This window comes from Ascaphus truei, chromosome 3 (genome assembly GCF_040206685.1).
Source record: "Ascaphus truei isolate aAscTru1 chromosome 3, aAscTru1.hap1, whole genome shotgun sequence".
NCBI classification, from domain to species: Eukaryota; Metazoa; Chordata; class Amphibia; order Anura; family Ascaphidae; genus Ascaphus; species Ascaphus truei.
Window position 1 is genome coordinate 418,316,770 of NC_134485.1, and position 22,041 is coordinate 418,338,810.

The 22,041-nt window shown below is 42.0% G+C and overlaps 1 protein-coding gene across 1 annotated transcript in view; it reads left to right on the plus strand.

Moving 5' to 3' along the window:
- The window catches only part of ARHGEF17 (Rho guanine nucleotide exchange factor 17), a 360,267-nt gene that overhangs the window by 238,012 nt on the left and 100,214 nt on the right, over window positions 1-22,041 (plus strand). The window contains exons 4-6 of the mRNA XM_075592723.1: window positions 3,940-4,122; window positions 19,431-19,547; window positions 21,787-21,879. Of these exons, the coding sequence (XP_075448838.1) occupies window positions 3,940-4,122; window positions 19,431-19,547; window positions 21,787-21,879 (393 nt within the window). The remainder of the gene's footprint in view (window positions 1-3,939; window positions 4,123-19,430; window positions 19,548-21,786; window positions 21,880-22,041) is intronic.

Here is a 22,041-nt window from a genome sequence, read left to right on the forward strand (position 1 = left end):
CAAACCAAACTAGTGTTTTATTTATTAGTACGTATTGAAAGGTTTGCCATCTTCCGTACAGCAAAGAAAGGATACCCTCAGTGTACTTGCATGTCTTCCAAAGGTCTCCAAACCCATCTCCCTCACCCCATTGTCAGGCCGTACAGTGGTTAAGCTGCAGACAGGGTTTCTGGGTAAGTGACATGCAGATGAGCAGCTAGGGCGCGTAATAGTGTGTACATACTATTACATCTATGAAGAAATCTCTTGTTCACCAACTCGGTTCAGCGCCGGAAGTAACCATCACGTGGTCAAGGTCCACCCAACAATGATGCGACCAGAAGAAGAGGGTCCTCCTCTTCAGTTCAGATCACGTTCACTTGTCCAGGAGACTGCTTCACGCAATCTCCCCTAAACATTCGAAAAAATAGTGATGACGCTCCATGAGTTAAAAAGTATCACAATCCATGCCACAGGATTACAGAATGTAGAGTAACTCCATTCAAATAAAAGCCTGTGGAAATGACCGTGGGTCACGCACATTTTTTTTAATGACTGAAATTGATGAGAAGGGCTTGGCCTAGCTGGTCTGCCCATTCTCCTATCTCCTGTGAAACCTCAACCCCTAGTATATTGTTTGCTTTCTTTCACATGTAGGATAGCCTTATGTCTTTCAAGCATTTTTTTAAATTCCTGTGTTTAGAGGTTACCCCATGGATCCACCACCATTTCCATGAAGAAGTGCGTCATCACATTTCCCCTGAGCCTCCCACCTTTCCCTTCTACATATAGCACGGACTCTTGTTCTAGCACTTCTGGGAGATACGATTCCTTCCTGAACATGTTGAGTTACTTTGGTAAGATGCTGACCATGCATCTGGTGGTATGGTCTCTAGAACTAAACACGGTACTCTAGGTTGGGTCCATCAAGTTCAACCTATGTTAAATGTAGACGATGGCGAGCCTCATCCTATACTTGTACTTACATTATATGGACTTAGAGGAAGTTCAACAAACAAAACTCCAGTGAAACATTATCCAATTATGTCTCATAAGGGCCAAATCAATTCCTTCCTCACTCCCGTAATGGCAAAGGGATTTCTCTCTGGGTCAACATCCTTCCTATGTTTACTTAGTTGGTACATCCTTGTATACCTTTCCTTTCTAAAAAAAAAAGAAAGAAAGAAATGTAGCCTTTTCTTAAATATATAGCCATATTCAGTAGTCACACCAACAAAGCAAACAGGGAGAAAACCAGCGTGCAGGTGCTAAAAATAAATATGTATACAAAACTATACAAAAGAGATTATAAGTGGCACACCACTGTTTAAAGAAATAATTTCTCAAGGTGTTTACATTTGGTGCTCACCTTCCGTTGATCCTGGCGTCCCAAAGCTGGATCCAAAGTAATAGCAAGATAGGGGAAAGGAAGAGGCACACAAATTGTAGTGGAATCAAATTATTTCAAATGTATTAATGCATCAGAGCTAACAATGGTAACGTTTCAGGACAAGCAGTCCCTTCCTCAGACCAAACACCTGGTCTGAGGAAGGGACTGCATGTCCTGAAACGTTACCATTGTTAGCTCTGATGCATGAATACATTTGAAATCGTTTGATTCCACTACAGTTTGTGTGCCTCTTCCTTTCTCCTATCTTGCAATACACAAATACTGTATACAACAGTATGGAGCTAAAATTGGCACAAATAAGGAGTCAAACTGAGACAAAGAGACTCTCTATACATTACTTTGAAGGCTTATACAACACCATAGGAGAATTATATATATACTCTAAGGTCCAGTATACTAAAGTACATACTAGGGATACTATCTACCCTATACACACTGATGTATGATCATTTAAGATAATGTATGTAATGTGGGTTGTTCCCTGTATCCCAGTACTGTTATGCTAAGAGAGCATGGATATTGAAATATATAAGTTGTAGGGTATATTTATCCATCATATATACCTACGCTCCATATTAGGATACATTCCGTGGGTTGAGAGGTGTCAAAGTAGATTAACATATTATATGTTATAGGAAGACATGCATATTAATGTGGTTACAAGTCTCCCAAACTATATGATTAGTTTCTACTTCACTCCAACAGGGATTCTTTTAAACAATACGCACTGTAAATAATTTCACAGAGTCACAAATTAAGGATGTAATAACGTTTTATTGTTTTTTTATTTTTAATCTGGGTAGCTGATCTGGCCATTATGAGTAGTCATTTGTGAAGCAAGAGAAACTGGTGAGACAACCTGTCCAAAGACACAACACTTATTAACATAGAGTGCAATTTAGTAGAGGATTCTTGGTTTTGATCTTCTTCGATCATATTTTTGGTAAAAAAATAAATATGGAAATACTTCACTCGGAGGCGAAGGACGACACAGCTCTCCAGTTGGTGTTCAAAAGCAAAAAAGTTGTATTAGCGATGCAGAGAAATCCAACATTTCGGTCAAACTATGAGACCCGTCCGGACCAATTGGATTGGATTTCTCTTCATTTCTCTTTATTTCTCTGCATCGTTACTACAACTTTAAATACAACTTTTTAGCTTTTGAACACCAGCTGGAGTGCTGCGTCGTTCTCCGTCTCTGGGTGAAGTAGTTCCAGCCTTTTCTTATAGATATTTATTGTATCTGCCATCAGTCTCCTTGGGTAATGAATATATTGGTAAATAGTTATCATATCCCCTCTTAGACACACCTTTTTCTAATGCAAGCCAATCTAATTTTGCTAGCCTTTCCTTCCAAACAAAACCCTTCTGTTGAAGTTCATTTATTACTCCAACTGTTTGTCATGTTGCTAACTTGTATTGTTGTCAACCTATTATTTTGTACCCAGTGCATGCTGGAAAACGAGAGGCATCTACCTGTATTTTTTTTCTATTAAAAGATTTTATAAATAAATATGATTGTTTTATGAAGCCTCTAACCCCGCCTGCTTTCTAAGCATAAGTATTGAAAAAATTAGTTTTTTTCCCCATGTTTAACTACTTTGGAATATTTGGCTGTCAGACACAGGACCACATCTTTTAAAAGCCACTTCCAACAACTGCTTGTAACATGTACACTGCCCAAATCTTTTAATAAGTCTGCTCAATAAGCGTTGTCTCCATGCTTTAGTTCAAACTTCTAGTAGCCGTGTGGGTCCTGGAGAAAATGTAGATTTGTTGTATGTTGTCATATGTTTTAGGGAACCAGCATGATTTAGCACAGGGGTGCTAACTCCAGTTCTCAAGACCCCCCCCCCCCCCCAAGAGATCTGGTTTCAAGGATATCCCTGCTTCAGCACAGGTGGCTCAGTCTTTGACTCTGCACCTCAAAATACAGTGCGTACTTCCCTACTCGCCTCTTGCGCTCAACCCAAGCTTGTCTCATATTTGCACCTTTGACCTCTACAGCCCTCTGCCGTCTTAAACCTTGCTCACTAATCTCTCCCTATCTGCGGAACGCACTTCGTCTGTAGTCGACAAACACATTCGCGTTTCGCATTCAAAGCCCAGCTGAAAATTCACCACTTACGGTAATAGAAACATCTCAATAATGAGCTGCGCCTGTACTGCAGACTCCAGGTGCCATGGTCCTCCCTGACTGCACTTTCACTCCTACTGAGTCCATAAGCCTCCCAACACTGTACCTGTACCACTTCTATTGTAAGCTCTTGGGGACAGAGCCTCCCTTTGCCTTAGTTTTTTCTTTTATGTAATCTGTTACCTTTATGTCCATTGTTTGTACTTTATATATGTATATCTTTGACTGAGCCACCAATTGAGCCACCTGTGCCGAAGCTGGGATATCCTTAAAACCAGACCTCTTGGGGGTCTTGAGGACTGGAGTTGAGCACCACTGATTTAGAAGACCACACATTTTAATGTGTGCGTGTATTTATTTATTTTACACACAGACCACTGCTGATTTGCAATGTTTTGTTTGAATCCTCTAGGGTTACATGAAGCCTTTAAAGCAGCCGGATAATTCCTACATGTGCGACCCTTCCCTGGTGGATGAAATATTCGATCAGATTCCGGAGCTGCTGGAGCATCATGAACAGTTCCTGGAACAGGTCCACCACTGCGTGCAGAACTGGCATGAAATCCACACCGTGGGTGACGTCCTGGTAGAGTCTGTAAGTAGAACGGCTCGTCTGCTTCTAGTACCTTTTTTAGGGGCAGAGACAGAGAGACCCAAGGATGTGTCTGCATAAACATCACACATTACTCAAACCGGCTTCATTAACTGCATTGTCACATCTCATTGTGGGTAGAAGTATGCAAATGAACACACTGTGTGTCACTCTTGGCTTTCTATTCATTGTACATGTATCCTTCGAGCTTTTGCCTGCTGCATTAAGTCGCTTGTACAGCTGCTGCATCCTTGCGGGCTCATCAGTTGGAACCTGGTCGGTGGTTCTGCATTGCGAAGCTGGTAGTGGTTGCAATTTGCCAACCAGACAGATGGGTAAAAACTGATGTAACTATGCACCATACAAAGTACGTGATGGAGAACCCAGGAGAGCATCCTGTCTCATTCATCTCATTGTCACATGCCACACACAGGTTAAGCTAAAGAAAAATACTCTCGCCAGTTAACTGCAGGGCCGCCAACAGAGAGAGAGGGAGCCGGGACAGTGCCGAGCCCAATAAATGCTGATCCTTCCTGTTGAGCAATTTTATGCAATGTGTGTGCTATATTTATGCCCTGGAAACAGTTTGGTCTGTGTGTGTGTGTGTCTCTCTCTTTTTCTAACACCTCCTCCTCTATTGATCTCTCTGTGGGGGTACCCCAGGGCTCTGTCCTGGCACTTCTCCTCTTTTCTCTGTACACACTCTCTAGGTGACCTAATCACATCTCTTGGGTTCAAATATCACCTCTATGCTGACGACACACAAATTTACTTTTCGACCCCTGACCTTACACCTGCTGTAAAGACCAAAGTTTCTGAATGTCTCTCTGCGATATCATCCTGGATGGCCCTCCGCCGACTTAAACTAAACATGGCAAAAACAGAGCTCCTCATTTTTTTATCCCAAACCTGGCCCTACTACCTCCTTCCACATTGCTGTTGGAAGTACCATCATACACCCAGTAGCACAAGCACGCTGCCTAGGGGTCACACTCTACTCCTCTCTCACAAGCTCCTCTCACATTCAAAACGTATCTAAAACCTGCCGCTTTTTCCTCCGCAATATAACAAAGATACGCCCTTTCCTCTATTGCTCGACTACTAAAACTCTGAATCAGGCCCTCATTCTCTCCCGTCTTGATAACTGTAACCTCCTGCTGTCCGGCCTTCCTGCCTCTCACCTGTCTCCCCTACAATCTATCCTAAACGCTGCTGCCAGAATCGCTCTACTATTTCTTAAATCTGTCTCAGCGTCTCCCCTCATGAAATCCCTCTCCTGGCTTCCAATCAAATCCCGCATCTCACACACCATTCTTCTCCTCACTTTTAACGCTTTAAACTCTTCTGCCCCTCCTTACATCTCAGCCCTAATTTCTCGTTATACATCATCCCGACTCTTGCGTTCCGATCAAGGATGTCTTCTCTCTACCCCCTTTGTATCTAAAGCCCTCTCCCGCCTTAAACCTTTCTCACTGACTGCCCCACACCTCTGGAATGCCCTTCCCCTCAATATCAGACTAGCACCCTCTCTATCCACCTTTAAGACTCACCTTAAAGCACACCTGCTTAACAATTCATATGAGTAGCTCTGTGGCTGATACTATACACCTCATATATAAATCTTGGTCCCCTGCAGACGCACTTGCCAGAACACCCTCCTACTGTCTCTGTACGTTCTTCCTACCTACCAATTGAATTGTAAGCTCCTCGGGGCAGGGACTCCTCTTCCGAAATGTTACTTTTATGTCTAAAGCACATATTCCCATGATCTGTTATTTGTATTAGTTATTTATATGATTGTCACGTGTGTTACTGCTGTGAAGAGCTATGTACATTAATGGCGCTATATAAATAAAGATATATATATATATATATATATATATATATATATATATATATATACACCACAATTATTAAGGTTATGGTGGGTAAAAAAAAGTGACAAAAACCCTCCACAGTAAAGCATATTGCAACTGTAAATATTACTGTATGCTCATTTGCATGTTTTAAACAGGTCTGCAACCCTGTCTTTCCCCATTATCACCCAGCACACAACGTTTCCACTGCAGCAAGGGATTCTGGGAAATGACATGCAAATGAGCACACAGTGCCACCTTTTGTCTCAAGCTCGATTACACAAGCAAATCCTCGAGCCAATGCATACTGTTTTAAAAACAGCTTTTAGACAGAGGCTGGGATGAGATGAGATGACATGCAAAGCCAGTAAACCCACTCACAGACATGTTTCAACCTTGATGGGTATCATCAGTGTGAGGTTGGTTGTGCTGGCTAAGCTGGTTTGAGACTAGGACTAGGTATTCACCACAATTATTAAGGTTATGGTGGGTAAAAAAAGTGACCCAACTGTAAATATTACTGTATGCTCATTTGCATGTCTTAGACAGGTCTGCAACCCTGTCTTTCCCCATTATCACCCAGCACAAGCAAATCCTCGAGCCAATGCATACTGTTTTAAACACTTTTAGACAGAGGCTGGGATGAGATGAGATGTCTAAGACATGCAAATGAGCATACAATAATATTTACAGTTGCTATATGCTTTACTGTGGAGGGTTTGTGTCACTTTTTGTACCCACCATAACCTTAATAATTGTATTGAATACCTAATCTAGTCTCAAACCAGCTTAGCCAGCACAACCAACCTCACACTGATGATACCCATCAAGGTTGAAACATGTCTGTGAGTGGGTTTACTGGCTTTGCATCTCATCTCATCCCAGCCTCTGTCTAAAAGCTGTGTTTAAAACAGTATGCATTAGCTGGAGGATTTGCTTGTGTAATACGAGCTTGAGACAAAAAGTGGCACTGTGTGCTCATTTGCATGTCATTTCCCAGAATCCCTTGCTGCAGTGGAAACGCTGTGTGCTGGGTGATAATGGGAAAAGACAAGGTTGCAGACTTGTCTAAGACATGCAAATGAGCATACAGTAATATTTACAGTTGCTAGATATATATAGATATATACATACACACACCCCATACACATTATTTAAGTTATGGTGGGTGAGAAAGGCGACAAAAAACCTCCACCGTTGGCATATTGCCAATAAAGAATATCACTTGTGAGCACATTCACATGTCTTAGACAGGTCTGCAACCCAACACCATCACTTCAATAATGTGTATGGTAAACCTACCCAGCTTGAAAAGGTGCAAGGTATACAGATATAGTCCTCTCGAGAACCGGGTGCAGAGACAGACTGACAGGCTGAGCTGTTCTAAGACACACTTTTTTATATACATGTTCCCATGACGTGGGCGTATCTTTAGGGTGCAACCCAGAGATGCCCAATGCTACATTCAATATGATTTTTTGTTGTTGTCATATTGGATGTAGCATTGGGCATCTGTCTTTTGTTGTATACATTTGGCCATGCTCAGTAGCACTCGTTTTGACATATAATATAACATATATATATATATACTGTATATATAAAATGTGGTGGGTTTTGGGGTTCCTTGAGCATGCTGGAATTGTGTGTTTATTAATGCCACCCAGAGATACTATAGCACCACACGTCATAAATATTGTATACAAATTGAGCAGGCACGTACATAGAATATCAAATTCTTTTCATTCAAACAACATTCAAATATATTGGCTGTCAAGGTTCAAGAATCCAATGACTAGGATATGCATGTTCTGTATCGAATTTGAATGGGATATATATATATATATATAACACCAGAGTCGAGGTAGAGGGGGCGCGGATAGAGGAGAACAGCCGGCAGGGGGGCGCAGGAAAAAAATTGCGCTCCCCTGCCTTAAGAGATGCCCCCGAGTCCTTTGTACTGTCCATGGGATAAATAGTTCTTTTGAAAGCTCCTTGTATTGTCCCTGAATATATTTGTATATAGTTATCATATCCCCTCTTAGACGCCTCTTTTCTAATGTAAATAAATCTAATTTAGCTAGCCTCTCCTCATAAGTTAGATGGTCCATCCCCTTTATTAATTTGGTGGCTCTTCTCTGCACTCTCTCTAGTTCCATAATGTCTTTTCTTAGGATTGGTGCCCAAAATTGTACTCCATATTCAAGGTGTGGTCTTAATGCTTTGTAAAGGGGCATAATTATGTTTACTTCCCTTCCATCCATTGCCCGTTTGATGCGTTAAGGATAGATTGTAGGGGAGACAGGTGAGAGGCAGGAAGGTCGGACAAAAAATTGCCAAGATACGGCCGCTTTTATGTTCCACTACCACTAAAACACCAATGCATGCCCTTCTTTTCTCCTGTATCAGTTAATGCAACATTATTTTATCTGGCGCCTCTCTTAAATTCAATATAAATGCTGCTGCTTGAATCATCATCGCCTCCACTTCTAGACGCACATCTGCCTCTGACCTACATCCTCTCTGCTGGATTCCTGTTCATTTCCGCATCAATTCTATAAATCGCCTCCTTTCCTTTAGACTCTACACTCCTCTGCACCTCAAAATACAGTGCGTACTTCCCTACTCGCCTCTTGCGCTCAACCCAAGCTTGTCTCATATTTGCACCTTTGACCTCTACAGCCCTCTGCCGTCTTAAACCTTGCTCACTAATCTCTCCCTATCTGCGGAACGCACTTCGTCTGTAGTCGACAAACACAGTCGCGTTTCGCATTCAAAGCCCAGCTGAAAATTCACCACTTACGGTAATAGAAACATCTCAATAATGAGCTGCGCCTGTACTGCAGACTCCAGGTGCCATGGTCCTCCCTGACTGCACTTTCACTCCTACTGAGTCCATAAGCCTCCCAACACTGTACCTGTACCACTTCTATTGTAAGCTCTTGGGGACAGAGCCTCCCTTTGCCTTAGTTTTTTCTTTTATGTAATCTGTTACCTTTATGTCCATTGTTTGTACTTTATATATGTATATCTTTGTTTATATAGCGCCTTTCGTGCACACAGCTTAACACACGTAACATAATGATACACAGCAGTAATACACGTAACATCAGGATACACAGCAGTAATACACATAACATCATGATACACAGCAGTAATACACGTAACATCATGATACACAGCAGTAATACACGTAACATCATGATACACAGCAGTAATACACGTAACATCAGGATACACAGCAGTAATACACATAACATCATGATACACAGCAGTAATACACGTAACATCATGATACACAGCAGTAATACACGTTACATAATACACAGCAGTAATACACGTAACATCAGGATACACAGCAGTAATACACGTTACATAATACACAGCAGTAATACACGTTACATAATACACAGCAGTAATACACGTAACATCAGGATACACAGCAGTTATACACGTAACATCAGGATACACAGCAGTTATACACGTAACATCAGGATACACAGCAGTAATACACGTAACATCATGATACACAGCAGTAATACACGTAACATCATGATACACAACAGTAATACACGTAACATCAGGATACACAGCAGTAATACACGTAACATCAGGATACACAGCAGTAATACACGTAACATCAGGATACACAGCAGTAATACACGTAACATCAGGATACACAGCAGTCATACTGTACACGTAACATAATAATACACAGCAGTAATACACGTAACATCATGATACACAGCGGTAATACACGTAACATCATGACACACAGCAGTAATACACGTAACATCATGATACACAGCAGTAATACACGTAACATCATGATACACAACAGTAATACACGTAACATCAGGATACACAGCAGTAATACACGTAACATCAGGATACACAGCAGTCATACTGTACACGTAACATAATAATACACAGCAGTAATACACGTAACATAATAATTCACAGCAGTAATACACGAGACATAATAATATAACACATAATGGGAGTAAGAGCTTCAGGCATAAAAGTAACAATAGGAAAAAGATTCCCTGGCCAGAAGAGCTTACAATCTAAGTGATAAGTGGGGAGAACTTAAGACAGAAGTAGGGTATGTTAAAAAAAAATAAAAGTTCTGCGTACACGGTGGGGTATACTGTATAAATACTATTATACATACATGGTACTTGAGCCTGCACTCCTAATTTGCACACACATATAATAGGTCCTATTTGTATCTTATATTGTAAAAGAGCTGTGCATGCGTGCTGGCTGAAAATGGTAGACTAAACAATGCAGTTACTGTACATCGCATTCCTGCACTGTACTCCAATTTTCAAATTGGGCAGCTCCCAAATACCTTAACAAAGACCAAATACCTGAAATATTGTAAATACCAGGAATTATTTCTTCTCCTTCAAATCTTTGCTTATAATTAGGATACCTTTCCATTTTTAATGAATAATCTTTGTTGTTGGTTAATGCCAATGGTGGTCAACTCATTTTTCCATAGGGTCAAATAAAAAATAAATTACAAGTAATCAGGCCAGAGGTGTACAGCTATGCAATTATATACATTATATAGGGGTCTGTCCTGGAACCTCTTCTGTTTTATCTTTACACTCTCTCTAGGTGACCTTATCTCTTGGCTTAAAATATCACCTCTATGCTGATGATACAAATGTACCTTTCAATCCCTGACTTTACACCTGCTGTACAGACCAAAGTCATCCTGGATGACCCTCCGCCGACTCCAGTTTAACATATTAGACGGAGCTCCTCATACTTCCTGCCATGCCTGGCCCTTCTGCCCCCTTCCACATGTTGGCAGTACTATCATACACCAAGTATCACAAGCACGCTGCCAAGGTGCAACATTTTACTCCTCCCTCAAATTCTCCTCTTACATTCACAGTGTACAGTGTACAGTGGCGAGACATTTTGTGAGCCCCTTAGGATTTTCAAATCAACCCTAAAATGTTATTCGACCTTAATCTAAGTCCTAATAATATATAAAGATAACCCGGTCAAACAAATTACACAAAAACATGATACTTTTTCAACATTTATTTATCCAAAAAAGGATGCAATATTCAATATCCATGTGTGAAAGTACAGTATGTGAACCTTTAGATTCAGTACCTTGTGGCACCTCCTTGAGCAGCAATGACTTCAGCTAAGCGTTTCCTGTAACTGCTGGTCAGTCTCACATCGGTTTTGAGGAATTTTGGCCCATTCCTCCTTACAGAACTGCTTCAATTCCGTGACATTTGAGGGCTTCCCTGCATAGACAGTTCACTTCAGATCCTGCCACAACATTTTGATGGGGTTTAGGTCCGGACTTTGACTAGGCTATTCTAAAACGCGGAATTTCTTCTTCTGCAGCCATTCTTTTTGCAGATCTGGTTGTATGTTTAGGATCATTATCTTGCTGCATGACCCACTTTCGCTTCAGCTCATGGACAGATGACCTGACAGCAAAGCAGCCCCAAATCATCACACTCCCACCACCATGCTTGACGGTTGGGATGAGGTACTTCTGTTCAAATGCAGTGTTTGTTTTTTGCCAAACATAACATTTCTCATTGAGGCCAAAATGTTCTACCTTTGACTCGTCTGTCCAGAGAACATTGTTCCAGAAGTCTTGTGGATCATCTATGTGCTCTTTGGCAAACTTCAGACGGGCAACAATGTTCTTTTTAGAGACAATTGGTTTCCTTCTGGCTATCATTCCATGAACACCATCCTCGTTCAGTCTTTTTTTGATAGTTGAGTCATGAACACTCATATTCGCCAAAGTGAGTGTAACCTGCAGATCATTGGATGTTACTCTGGGGTTCTTTGTGATTTCCTGGACAATTTGCTGGTTTGTTCTTGGAGAGCTTTTTGTGGGACTACCGCTCCTGAGTAGATTGACTGTGGTTTTGACCTTTCTCCATTTGTAGACTACCTTTCTGACAATGGATTGGTGGAGCCCCTTATCCTTAGAAATGGTTTTGTAACCTCTTCTAGACTGATGAGAATCAATAACTGCTGTTCTGAGGTCCTTAGAGATTTCTTTTGATCATGGCATGACGTATTTTCACACACCAGTATGGTGAGGACCAAACTCACAAAGTTTCTGATCATTATACAGGCTGGGGCCTCCCAAACTCACCCCTGAAGATCTACCTAATTATTTAAATATCTGATTCTAATTATCCCCTTTAATTTTGGTGATGAAACCAGGGTTTCACTTACTTTTGCACATATCCTGACACTTAATTACTCATTATTTGTCTAATTCATACATCATTGTGTTTAAAAAATTGGATGTTTATAAAAGACTGGTTTTGATTCAAGAAGGTTATCATGGAAAAACTATGGCATTTGCGTAATTATCATTGTGGTTCAAACGTGGGGTTGCCAGGTGGCGTCACCAAAAATACTTAAAACAATGAAAGGTGTGATGTTCTCAAGACCCATACAAACACACACACCAGCTGAGCTCCATGCAGTTTCCTCTTCTCCTTGGCCCCACCTCCAGGCTCCTGACACCTCCTCCTGATTGGCTGCATTACACAGCAACAGCCCTGCTCGGGGAAATACTGCCGCCCCCCAAGCCGGTCAGGACACTATATCTTTAGAGGTAATACCAGTATACACATACATGTCCAGTATTACCTCTCATTTTTTACTGGACAGAGTGTCCAAATACAGGACAGTCCGGTTCAATACTGGACACCTGGCAACCCTATTCACACTGTAGCTAAAACCTGTTGTTTTTTTCTCCTTAACATTGGAAAGATACGCCCTATCCTCTATCGCTCTACTGCTAAAACTCTTAACACATGCCCTCACTGTCTCCCGTCTCGACTATGTAACCTTCTGCTGACCGGACTTCCTACCTCTCCTTTCTCACGCACTGCCCTACACCTCTGTAATGTTCTCCACATCAATATCCGAATGGCACCCTCTTTCTCAAGCTGATACTATACATATCATATACACTGACCTTGGCCCCTTGCTGACGCATTTATCCCACAGTCTCTGCAAGTGCTCCCTACGTACCAATTAGATTGTAAACTCTTCGGGTGCAGGGACTCCTTTTCCTATTGTTTTGTGTTATATATTATTACAGTATGTCACGTGTAAAGCGCCATGTACATGGATGGCACTACATAAATAAAGATATACATACTGTACATGCATACATATATAAAGACTTACAAATCGCCATGCTTCAACATTTTATAACCATGTATAACCTCTATGCCATATCTTTTTATCACTTTAGCTTCATGGGGAAAATTGCACTTTGCAGCTTGAGCAACAGCAATTAAATTAGCAGAAGCAGAACGTCCAAAGGCTTTGAGCATCCAAATTTAGCCACGGCCGTAAGTGGTGAACCCTGGTCTATGCCATCATATGTATATATAATTACCCTACTGCGGCCCCACTACAGGACTCGAACTGCACTCGGATTCCCTACAATGCAGTAGCTTTGCAATGCGACATATAGCAGAAGGACCTTCTCATTTGGCCATGCCTTATAACTTCAATCACTTTGAAGCCTACTATCTATGTAAGTCTCCCAACATGTACCAATTCCATGGGCAGGGCTTCGGGGCACGGACCTTTCTCCCATCTTATAACTGTATTATTACATTATATACTTCATGTTAGTCTCCACCATCATTGACCAGGCAAAACGATACCCTTTGCAGAAAAATGTCTTTCCCCCACACACGCTTCTGGCTGGGAATCTGTGTTGAAAAAAACTAAATGTACGTTTCTGAGGAAAACTGTCAAGATACATCAACTTCCAACTTTTGCATCAACTTTTCTCACACCTGCCCGGGAATCTTGGAAATAAATCCAAAATGTTATTCCACTCCTGAGAACATTGTTGTCAGATAGTGGATCCGCATTAGCGGGTACAGTAATGCATTAGCAGCGCTCTTTTTTCGGCTAACGGACACACAGTAGTTTGTGCTCCCGCTAGCACCTTGTGTGAGTTCTCGTGCAACACTCCGGCGAGCGCATGAACGCCTGCTACTTCTGCATGTATAGGTTTACGTAGTGACCCCAAAGTAGTACGCTTGTGTAAAGCTCTATGTGCCTTAATACTTCAGGCCTGAAAGCCAAAAAGTGCACCTGTCATTGGCAAGGCAAAACTTCCCATCATTCCCTTAATCTATATATCTTCCCCTTGATGATGTCAGGACGCATGTGCAAAAAATTGTAGACGGAATATCTATTGTTTATTTATAAAAATGTTTTACCAGGAAGTAATGCATTAAGAGTTACCTCTCGTTTTGACGTATGTCCTGGGCACAGAGTTATTGTAATGTATAGTTGCATTAAACGAACAGTGGGAATACATTCAATTTACAGACATTTCATGGACTGTTAAAGATCATGTATGATTTATGGGCGTATGTAATAGTTACAGACAAGGTTAAAATTGTGTTAGAAGAGGTAGAATATTTTAATATGTCTTAATATTAAAAACTATACTGAATCTCAAAGCGGGGATAAAAGCCCGCGAAGATTCCTGCCATATGTGGAATGTAAATGGTCAGGGGGGAGTCCTATTGTCTACAACAGACCCCCTGATCAAAGGCTCAGCCACCCTAGCTGTATACATTAGGGTGGAGAAATGCATGGCTTGAGTGGTCTGTTAGTGCTATAACTCACACCTACAAACAAAGAGTTTCCTGACCAGGTCCCCCATCTGGTAGACTGGTCGGCGCCCTGACTTTTGTGTGGGGTTAAAGAAATGAGACCCCCAGGGCCCAAAGTACGCATGTGCCAACTAGCTGGGGGGCATGGGTTATTAATGTTCCCACGTTAGAGATTGGGTGCAGGTAATTGTTCTCCAATAGCCTGCACTCAATGATAGATATAGGACTGAAATGATGTATAAAGCGGTGTCAGCCCTATATCCTTTGTCTTCATTTTTACCAACTGATTGATGCCTGATTGCTGATGAATTGCTAATCGAGTTCCTGATTACTTCTTCATTCCCACTCCCTAGTAAGTGTATTTCTTGTCTGTTATTTGTACTACCTGGTGTGTTCACCTTTCTAAGGATATAAATTCTTTTATTATATCTAAGCCGTGTTCAGTTCAACCCAGTTATTTGGTGTATATTATATCCTGTCATAAGTTACCGTGACACGGGGCGATGGCTACACACACACACACACACACACACACACACACACACACACACACACACACACACACACACGACAGATGGTTACACACACACAAACACACACACGGACAGATGGCTACACATACAGGGACAGGCAGCTGCATACACACACACGGGACAGACCGCTACACACACACACACATGACAGACTGATACACAAACACAGGACAGACCGCTACACACACACACACAACAGAAAGATGCACACGTGGACAGGGCTACACACACACAGTTACGCATACGCACACAGCGACATGACAGCCACACACACACTCGGCAGACCGCTACACAGACACTCATACAGACGGCTATACGCACACACACGGATAGACGCCATGTGCTAAAACCAACTTTCAGGGAGAAAATAAATGAGAGTTTTCCAGTAGATTTCATCCCCTTTGTTACTGAATATAATAGTGAAGCACCACATGAAAATAACTGTCCTTTTGAAGCAGTTTATTAAAAAGATTTTATTTAAATCTTAAAAATAAAACAAATCTGTTGAAACACTGACTACAATGTTTTGGACTGCAAAGGAAAACCTTGCTGCCCCTCCTGCGCTAAAGTGGTTAAGCATTTAAAGAACACTGTCCTAGTCCAATAGCTTATGTACGGAGCGCAGCTTGTGGTTTGACAAGGAGAGATACAGTAATCATAACTCCTAGGCACTGAATCGCATTTCCTCTGCAAATCCTCTCTTGGACACCGTCCCGTCATTAATGGATCTTAGCGTGCCCTGCTTACTTTAACGGTTTCCTTGACATGGATCCAAAATGCCAGTTTCCTATAATATAGTCATCTCTTTGGCAGAAGTACCATCCTGTGCTGGACAGGAGCCAGTCGCTCCTGTGATTGATTTTGGCCATGTTACTCGGCAGGCACGGCCAAAACTGAAACCACGGTGGAAGGTCAGCGCTCGCTAACGTTACTGTAGCCTCCTGTACTATCTCATTGTTCTCCGGCACATTCGGAAACAAACAAACGCAATCTGTTCGTGTCATAATGGTGCAGGCAACAGAATCCGTGATTGTGTCTGTCACCGACGCCTGCTACTTGAACTGTGTGTATAACGTTGAAGGAATGATCTTTGGCATTTGTACCGTACGATATCATTTTCAGGTTAAATCCCTTGATAAATAAAAAGCATCTTAATGACTTTTCGCCACAGCACCTGTAATGGATTACGGGCGTCTCCGAACGTCATTCTTTTAGTGTCGATTTGATAATGAAATATAGCCCTTGTGGCAACGTTGGTTGGAGGTGGGATGTAGTGGTTAAGGCAGGGGTCCTCAACTCCAATCCTCAAAGACGCTACCCTTCTCCCACCCTCCCCCCACCCCGAACAGGTCAGGTTTTCAGGATATCCCTGCTTCAGCACAGTTGGCTCAATCAGTGGCCCAGTCTTTGAGGACTGGAGTTGAGAACCCCTGGGATAAGGTAATGAATACACGAACTTGCCTGAGACATTGACTCACTGTGTGGGCTCCCAGGCAGATCACTTTATCACTCGTTTCCTTATTCTGCCCAATGGTATTTGAATAAAGAAATTATCTTTACATGTCTTTTTTTTTTTTTTTTTTTAAGTTTTGTATTTGTATCTGACAGGATTGAGGTCTTAAAGACAGACTTCTTAAAGTGACAATCCAAGCAGTTTAAAATATTTAAAATATACATACTTTATTGAAAACTAATTGCCTGCGCTGCCAATCAAGTCGGCAAAGATCCTGCATCCCCACGGTTCACGTAATAGCTGCCTTTCAGTTGCAATCAATCCTTCAGTCAGTGTAACTCAGCAGCTACAATGTATTCTCAGATTATTAGGGTAACCTGATCTATTACAGTTTGCAGCTCAAACTGCTGGGAGTATTGGTAACAAATTATCACAAACAGGAAAGTGTTACAAAGATCTTGCACTGCTGGGGAGGTGGGCTAAACCTGCTATAGAAATCAAAGCATGCTCAGTATATTAAGGCGCATTAAAATGGTATTGAGTTGAATTTAAAAATGAGAAAAGGGTAGCAAATATTATCTAATACTGCAGAACCCATTTATTTAACAAAACACGTAGGATATTGCTTGAATTGCTGCTTTAATACGGTGGTCGCATACTTAACATGGCGTTGATCAAATTTAGCATGTGCATGAAGTAACGCTGTACTCATTAGGGCACATAATGTCATATAAATCATGTTGTACTACCAAGAAAGGTTTGCTTTATTCTTTACATAAAATTGTATTGAAGTATTACTGAAGTTTGGCAATAATGACCAATTGTTAGATTTCAAGTGGAAGTATTTGTCTTGGAGAAATGTAGATTTGTTTGAAGTTGTAAGATCACTCGGGGTTTCACAACATTTACTAATAATTCCGCAGAAGCAATTATCCCAAAATCAGGGAAGAAATCAACTTTATACAGTATCATCTCTTAAAATCAATATACACAACACGCAGGAGACTGCATTACACGCCATAAGAAATAAAACACCAGGAGAATAATACAGTCTAAGACTCTGGGATATATTCTCCCAGTTAATATTAATAATAATAATAATAGTAGCATGTTCTTGTATAGCGCTGCTAGTTTTACATAGCGCTTTACAGAGACATTTTGCAGGCACAGGTCCCTGCCCCGTGGAGCTTACAATCTGTTTTTGGTGCCTGAGGCACAGAGAGATAGTGCCTTGGCTTAAGAGCGGCGTTCATTAAATGAATTCAAAGTGTGCATATTTCTACGTTTCACTGCTGCTTGTTTTGATCAAGAGTGACATTCAATAAGCTCTTTAAAGCAAAGTTTTAAAGTGAGTGTAATGTAGGAAGATCAGACACTGACCTTTTTAATCTGATTTTTTTTTTTTTTTCATGGAAGATTTAGGAACATATAAATTGGAAGTGGCCAGGCTGAATCCTTAATACAGTGATTTTCATCCGGGGTTCCGCGGCCGCCGGGTGGGGAGAGCTGTCCCAGACCCGGTGACACAGCTGCACCCTCACATAGCAGTGACCCGGCGGCTCCCAAGCTCATCAGCAGCAGCCGCCCGGTCACTGCGATCTTTCCTCTCCCTGCTTCTGCCGTCCACTTCCGGCTACAGGGGGAAAGGAAGAGTGTGTGGGGGAGGGAGATAGAGTGTGCGTCTGTGTGATGCAGGGGGAGAGTGTGTGTGTCTGTGTGGGGGGGAAGGGGATGTGTGTGTGTCTGTGTGGGGGAGGGAGAGAGTCTGTGTCTGTGTGATGCAGGGGGAGAGTGTGTGTGTGTGAGAGGGGGGAGTGTGTGAGTGTGGTGGGGGGTGAGTGAGAGGGGGAGAGTGTTTCTGTGTGTGTCTGTGTGTGTAAGGGGAGAGAGAGTGTGTGTGTGTAAGAGAGAGGGGGAGAGTGAGCGTAAGGGGGAGAGACGGGGCGGTGAGAGGGGGCGAGGTTTGGGGTTCTCCAGAATTTCACAATCGAATTCTGGGGTTCCCTAACCAAAAAAAGGTTGAAACCCACTGCCTTAATAGGAAAGCGATGTTTTGCAAAGATATGCGTAGCCTAGCAATATTGTAACGCTTAAATTCCAAATACAAATGTGTTTAATTGAGCCTTGAAACATTGTATTGTTATACCTTGCACGTGTTTTTTCCCTTTAGTTCGCTCAATAGACACCTGCTTATAAATGTGTGTGTTAAAGCAGCAATGCAGGTTTCATTTATTGTTTTTTTTAATTTTTTTATTACGGGATTGAAACAGGGGTCCCTGGACCTGAACCCCCTTCATTTCAGCTTGGGTGACCCCCTGCTTCCAGAGATGCTTACCTCCCTACTGGGTGCCGGTATCTCTGTGCAGTTTAAATGTCCCAGTCACGCTGGCCAATAGGAAGCTGCACCAGATGACGTCACCGCTTCCTATTGGCCGACGTCACGAGGGACATGTAAATGCCACAAATTCCTCAGGCACACAGTTTCCCAGGCTGCAGAGATACCGGCAACCCATGCGGAGGGAAGTATCTGTGGAAGCAGGGGGTCCCTGGAGCTCAAATTAACACCTTTCAGCTCCGCAGACCCCCTGCTTCAAACCTATAAAATAAATGTTTTGCGGCTTTAAGTTTCCAAAGGAAATTGGAAAACGCGTGTTTGCAAATCACTGCTCCTTCACCAGTGCAATCCTTCAAAAGAAGAAAAAGGTTAAGTTTCCTGAGTGGTAACGTCTGCTCAAGTGAATCTTTGTTTACCTGGCTGGCAGCACATAACAAATATGCGTAAACCTAAATGATCTGCTTTTCTCATTCCCAGTTTTCCAAGGACATCCTGGTGATCATCTACTCCGCGTACATCGATAACTTCCTGAACGCCAAAGATGCGGTGAGAGTCGCTAAGGAAGCCAGGCCAGCCTTTCTGAAGTTTCTGGAGGTATGTCCCATATATATTCTTCTCTGCTATCGAGATCACGCTTGGCTGAGAACGCAGGAACCTAGCATCAAACTACTTTCTGATCATTTTACATGGGAAGCCCCAGTAACGTTTTGGGGGACGGAGTTCCGTGCTCTTCATTGTCTAAGGTGGTGGCTTTTAACCACATTGCTTCCAGGACACCACTCAAAATCAGCTGTCTGCAGATTAAGTTCCAGGTTCCTCATCAACAAACAAAAGAGGCTATCTGGAATTGTACAGAGATATTCTGGATCTTTCTATAAAACAGCTTAGAAATTAACCTTTTTTGGATACCACCTGGATGCCAACATGTATGGTGCCCAGTGGACATCATAAGGGGAAAGAGCACTCTTAAGGGTTAACCACCCACCCAAACCAACAATACTACTTTAGGCACCCGAACAATTCATGTTCTTGTTTGAACTTATGTGGTTGGTGCCATTTCCGCTTTTGCTTTTCACTCCCTGTTCCACCAACAAAGAAAATAAGCATCCCTGTTTTCCGACCATTTAATGGGATCACTTTCAGCTCCATGTTTTGAATATTTTGAACAATCCTTCCTTTTTCGTGAGCTTTATAGGCCATCTGTTGCCTTGGTGTGTCTCACCAGTTGTTTCCCTTCCATGTACGATGTAACAGTTTCTTGTTTTTACTTCTTATTATGGAAGGAAGCACGGAATAGTGGTTAAGCTGTTAGTCTTGAATATACCTGTTTATGGGTTTGATTCCATTCCCATAAAGAAGTGGTCAGATTAGTACAGTGAATGCACCTAGTGTGTACTCTGTGCTAGAATGTTCAGTAAATGGGTTATTTAGTTTGGACATTTGCAAAAGAAGTATTTTGGTACTGCTGCATTGTCTAAGACAGTGTTTTTCAACCAGAGTTTGTAGGCAGTCTTGGGTTCCCCGGGTATCTTAAAGGGTTCTGGCAATTTTTAGGTCATTTGATAATTGTACCAAATACAGAAGAATTTACAATGCATCTAATCTCAGACGCGCTATTAAAGAGGGTTGGGGTTTCTTACAATGCATCTGATCTCAGGTGTGCTATTAGAGAGGGTTAGGGTTCCTTACAATGCATCTGATCTCAGGTGTGCTATTAGAGAGGGTTAGGGTTCCTTACAATGCATCTAATCTCAGGTGTGCTATTAGAGAGGGTTGGGGTTCCTTACAATGCATCTGATCACAGACACGCTATTAAAGAGGGTTGGGGTTCCTTACAATGTATCTGATCTCAGACGCGCTATTAGAGAGGGTTGGGGTTCCTTACAATGCATCTGATCTCAGATGTGCTATTAGAGAAGGTTGGGGTTCCTTTCAATGCATCTGATCACAGACACGGTATTAGAAAGGGTTGGGGTTCCTTCAATGCATCTGATCACAGACGCGCTATTAGAGAGGGTTTGAATTCCACAGAATTTCACAGTATAATTATAGGGTTCCTTTACCAAAGAAAGGTTGGAAAACCACTGGTATATTAGGTACGACGTTTCCTTTGGCGCATATTGTTCCCTTTAATCTTTGTTATGATGCATTGTTTCCTTAATGTTTGCTTACCTTGAACCCACAATAGGCCAGTGATTCTCACCTGGAGTGAGTTCTTGGTATTTGATTCCAGCATCTGTCATTTACCCAGTTTGTGGGTATTTGGGTAATAATAATTCTTCACTTGTTGAGCCAGTTTTATTTTTCTACAGGTTTATTTTTTTAGGTAGAAATAAAGTTGCTTTATAGCTTAACTATCACCGCCTTTGTAGCCTGTTGTTATCCCCCATTATCCGTGGAATGGTTTTTGGTGTTGTCGTGTCAGGCATTTTCTTTTCTTCCTTTATCATATTGCACATCGTGTCTACTTTCATCAGTGTGAAATCGCATCAAACCCTTGAATTCCATATCCATTTAAAACGGAGAACATGCCTGCAACTTTCAGGATGCACTGGGCTAAGCGGTGATCAACTATGTAGCCAATGGGGCCAGCAAGTCATTGGATCGCTGGCCCTTCTGTGAGTCCTAAAAAGTTAGGACTGGAATGCATCTCACTGATGGAACTATATACTGTAGAGTGACCATGGCCCTCTCCTAGTGTCTATCTTCCATGGATGGACGTTGCCACATAGTATATGTCCTGTCTACACTGCTTGCCGTTTTGCCTTCGTAGGTCTAAGCGCTGTCACTCAACGCTCACTTTGTTCCTGTTCTCTGTATTTTTGCCTTCCAGCAATGCACTCGGGAAAACAAGGAAAAGCAAGGGCTGGCAGATTTAATGATCAAGCCCGTCCAGAGAATCCCACGCTACGAGTTGATTGTCAAGGTAAGAGAATGGCAGTATATAACGCTTAATGAAACAAAGATCGAGGCCAGAATGACTGTATGTGCATGATCAACTGACCCTTTAACATACACTAAGGCTATAGTTACCAGATGTCCCCGTATACTTGAGGCAGTCCTGGTTTGTACAGATCTGTATAAATGG